The 4,997-nt window shown below is 32.6% G+C and overlaps 1 protein-coding gene across 1 annotated transcript; it reads right to left on the reverse strand.

Annotated features, from left to right (window-relative positions):
• Window positions 1–1,945: 1,945 nt before the first annotated feature.
• LOC106318824 lies at window positions 1,946–2,867 on the reverse strand. Its single transcript, XM_013756962.1, has one exon. It carries the CDS (start codon window positions 2,671–2,673, stop codon window positions 2,050–2,052), a length of 624 nt encoding a protein of 207 aa, XP_013612416.1. The 5' UTR covers window positions 2,674–2,867; the 3' UTR covers window positions 1,946–2,049.
• Window positions 2,868–4,997: the final 2,130 nt, after the last annotated feature.

Here is a 4,997-nt window from a genome sequence, read left to right on the forward strand (position 1 = left end):
TTCTCGAAAATTCTTTCACTCTTTCCTGATCACTTCATTGATCTCGATCAATCTCTATACATCTGAACATCACTCTAGTTTGCTACAGACCCGGTCGATGCTCAATATTCTTGATACATACTCATTCACCATCGATTGTAACCGATATTGATGCAGTTATTCCTTGTGATTCATCTCTCCATCAGTATCACACCCATAAATGACTCAAACTATACCAGATCATCCATCGCTCGACTTTCAGCTAGTCGTCTCCACGGACTGCGATGCCCATCGGTCCTTTGTATCGTGTTTTCGATCAATTCCTCTTTTCTCTCTGCCTTTCATGTTCTTTTTATCTCAGTTCGGTTTCCCGCCAGAAACTCTTCTCTGTGTTTTTCCTACGAAAAGAAAGTTAAAAGAAACTATGGACGGTTTATGGATCACACCATAATCGTTCCCAACTGCTCTCGCCCAAGCAGGCTAATATCTTGATTAATTTGGCCAACTGCCCATAATCGCTAGGTGACGGGTCAAGAATTCAGTAATTTGTCATAGCAGTTAAGCCACTCAGTAACCGTTAATCAATCCAGTAACAATTCCGCCTCAGTCAACTGCCCATAACTGCTCCCTTATCAGTTCAGTAACCGCCACATAACTGCTCAAGTAGGCTAGTAACCGATGTTAATAACTGCTGGGTAACTGATTAGTGGCCACCAAGTAACTGATCCAACCATTTTCTTTGGTCTATTAGTATGCGTTTGGCTCAGTAATCGCTCCCACCAAAACGTATATATGTCATTCCGTAATTGACTAACTGATCTCGGATGACAATTCAAACATCCTCGTCTTTGGACTGTTCCAGCTCAATCCTCGAAACGCAGATGTTATAATATGCCCGTAAAATTTGGTTTATGTGTCGAGAATATTGAATCATTGTAAAACTTTTTTATATTAACATTAAAATATATATTTTATTACTCAAGCTTGAAGTGGTTTGGTAACCAGACCGAAATAAAATAACCAACAAAACAAAGAGTCCTATGAAAACAACTATCCATTATAGCTAAAAAGTCAGCATTCTCATTATGTCCCCGGAAAATGTGGGATAGCCTGAAATATGAAAATTCAGTATCAAATATGTTAAAGGTTCGAGCAGTAACTCAATATGAAAATTCACCTTTTATTGCATGTTTTATAAACACCCCCATACATTGACACAATTAATCCCTATGACAATTCAAAAAATTAATAATTTTAGGATTTGGATATTTTATTAAGTTACAAATTTATTGATTTACAGAAGTTTTTTAGATTTATATCTTTTAAAATATTTTTTATGTAAAAATAAGATGAATACTTTATTTAACAGTATATGTATTGAGTAAATTTTTTAGAGACACATTATATGTTATTCTTATTTGATTATTTGGTGCATAGAAAATATATACTGTAAATGAAAATGTATTTTAAGCATAAAATGAAATATAACATCAAATATTTTGAAATATTGATAAAAATAAAAATACAAATAAACTTTACCGTGAATAAAAAATCAAATATACAATATATTATTCATATTTATATAAACTTTAATTATTAAATTATGTTTATGTTGAGATAATATTATCTTATATTTCGCGAATTGTGTCATAGTTTCGGTGAGTTTATTAATTTATACCTAATGGAGTTTCTACTATTATACAAATGAAATCTATGAACCGCTTGTGGTTAAATTTGACTTGCAATGGCTAGAATATAAACTAGCGCTACGTTAGAAGCCTAACCATTGACAAAGGATTCTAAAACAATTAACATGACCAAGGCTTTCATAATTTCCTCTATATTCCACTTTAAAATAGACTTACTTTATTTTAGAAATTATAGAGTACCAATAGAGATGCTTTAAGAAACCCTACAAGGGTTAAATCTGAATATAAAGTTATAAACATAAGCATGGAGTCATTGACACACAAAAAAATTCAAAAGAAACCTAAACACTGACACAAGAACATTCAAAAGCTTAAACTTGGATAACAACTTTTTGTTGTGAGGACTCCTGTTGCATCCAAGTCAAATACTTCCTATAGCATTTTTCAGGGTTTTGCCCACCAAATCATTTGTATGATCATCTTCTCCCTCTTTATCCGCAACTTTAACCTTCTTCTTTACCCGATCTTTAGAAAAATAAGTCTCTTTGTTTATATCATCACTCTTAAAACATTTCATCTCCATTTGTGTAGAAACAAAATTTCTTATTCTGCCTTCATTCATAGGAGCAGAACCATCTTCTGGGTCCTCAGTTTCACATGCATTTCCCTTCTCATGATCATCCCAACAAGCAAACTCTCTATACTGAAACCTAAACTTCTTAGGCACGCAACCAGAACATTTCCACAGCTGACGTGACGAAACAGACGAAAAGTTTTCAAACAGAGACAAGTCTCCACCAGGAACTCCTTGAACATGAACCCTTTCTTCAATTGGGACCTCCTTGAACATGAACCCTTTGGTGTTTTTGATCTTGCACTTATGACAGGCAAATAGATCATCTCCTTTAGCATAACGAGAGCACCATGTGTGAACCCAAACGCCACATTCATCACAGTTCACCATCTCTTTACCATCATCAAAATTCACACCGCAAACACAATCTACAGTCCAAGATCCATCAACCCAATCATCGTGTGGTTTCATAATCGCGATTACAAGAAAACCCTAACGCCAAATTCTCCGATTTGTTCACCAATTTACCCAGAATCGGTCTAAAGTTGGAAAATTTATAAACCTAAATCCTCTCTTTTAAACGTAGAATTCCAATTCGCTGCTTAACGAGGATAGCTATTTGAAGATTACCGATAGAAAACCGACCCCGACAGGTACCAGTGACTCTCGACTCCGCTTTCTTTGCGGAGAAAAAGAAAAGGACAAATATTCTTCAACAAATGCAGTTCATCAATTTTAAATGGGCTTATGAAATTATGGGCCGGATTAGAAGATGGATTTTTACTTTTTTGTTGTTATTTCTGCTTCTTACTTTTTTCTACCAAATTCTTTTCGACATAAACCTTTAACAGAGAATCGCATAAAAATCTTCGAAATAGCATTTATTTACGGTTTAACGTTTGAAATTATTTAACGAGCATATTAAACTTTCAAATTGACATTTTATCGTAAAAAACCTTTAACTTGGCTTACTTATTCATTAAGTTAAAAATCTAACATGTTAACATGTAAATAAAAAGACATGTCAGTTTTTCTTTTTAAAATTGTTTTTATTTATTTGACTAATAAACTACATAAATATTTTAAGTCATTTTTAAAGAAAATAAAAAAATGCAGTTTTTGAAGAAAAAACAAAAATACTTTAGTTCTTTTTCAAAAATCATAAAATCTCCGATAAATAATTTCGAATATATCACCATTAACAATAAGTCAATAACATTGTTCGTCATGTCACGATTAAAAGTAACATTTTTTTTTTGTACCACCAATGATGATGGTGTCAGAACCAATTTTATTCATAAGTCATAAATTTTATTTTTTTGAAAAAATTATATAAAATAAGAATTCTTTTTTTTGAAAACAATCATATAAGAGCTCTCAAATTCTTTTCAAAAATAATTTTGAACATATGACCATTAACATTAACACTTTTTGTCATATCACCATTAAAAGCAATATTTTCTAAATTGTAAGTCATTTAGTTTTGATATGTTTGAAATAGTGATAGGTTGATATGTTTGAAAATGTTGCATTTTCTGACGTATGGATAACAATGGTTTACGATGCCATCGTCACTGGTGATATGACGAAAAATGTTACTCTTAATCGTGATATGAAAAAAAATGTTATTAATAATGTTGATATGTTCGGAATTATTCTTTTTTTTTTAATAATAAATTAGAGCATTTATATGTTTTTAAAAAAAAATTAAAAAAAAAAACTTTTTTCTTGTGACATTGCATTTCTAAAAATATTTAAAAAAAATAAGAACTTTTAAAATCGATTTATAAAATTTCCTTTTCTAATTTTTATTTATGTTTCATATTTTATTTTAATTGCTTTTATTAATTAAATAATTAAAAAAATATTTTTTAAAAAGAACTTACATGTCATCTTATTTACAGGTCATCAAGTCACATTTTCTACTCGATGAACGAGTAAACCATGTTGAAAGTTTATTACGATACAAAATCTAATTTGAAGGTTTAATTGTTATAAACCAAGTGGTGATCGACCCATATCAGGCCCAAACCGTCCGGCCCATCAACTATCCATCCGGTCCATTCGCTAATGACTTAGGTGAATGCGAGTTTACATTTATCTATACTTGATGTTTATCATTTTCCATATGTATTTAGGATAAGTACTATTTCATATTCCTATTAGGAATAGGATTTTCATTTATCTTATGACGGTCTAAATAAGACGGTCTAATACTTGTATAAATATAGACTTCTGGTCTTGAGTAATAATAAGCTTACATAGCATCTCTTTTATAACACGTTATCAGCACGATAGCCTCTAACCCTAAGCCCCCACGAAATTCCTTAAACTCAGCCGAATATCGCAAAACCCTAATTCCGGCGGAACTTCAAAGAGATCGTTCTCCAAAACCGTAAGGACCCAGACGATGAGCAATATATCAAATTGAAGCTCTCGCCGAGACGAATCAGACGCTGCAAACCACTTGTCGATCCGATCACTGACGCGTCGTCAAGCTCTGCTACACTATTTCTAGACGTGAACAAGTAAACCAGACGTTCTCCTTCTTCCCTGTTCGTGATCCGACCAAGCAAACAGCCCGTCCGCGACCCGACTCGAAGAACGATCAGCTCACGGCCTCCTTCTCTCTTTGGTGGTCCAAATCTACACTCCATAAGTTTCTAAAGGTAAAACTCGAAACTTAAAAGAACCTACACTGAATTTGGTTGATTGATAAAGATCTGAACCATTAAAATTTGAAGAACCCTAATCTAGGATAATAGAAACCCTAACATATGGAACTAAGTTTTGGT

Source organism: Brassica oleracea, chromosome C9 (assembly GCF_000695525.1).
Source record: "Brassica oleracea var. oleracea cultivar TO1000 chromosome C9, BOL, whole genome shotgun sequence".
In the NCBI taxonomy this organism is placed as follows: Eukaryota; Viridiplantae; Streptophyta; class Magnoliopsida; order Brassicales; family Brassicaceae; genus Brassica; species Brassica oleracea.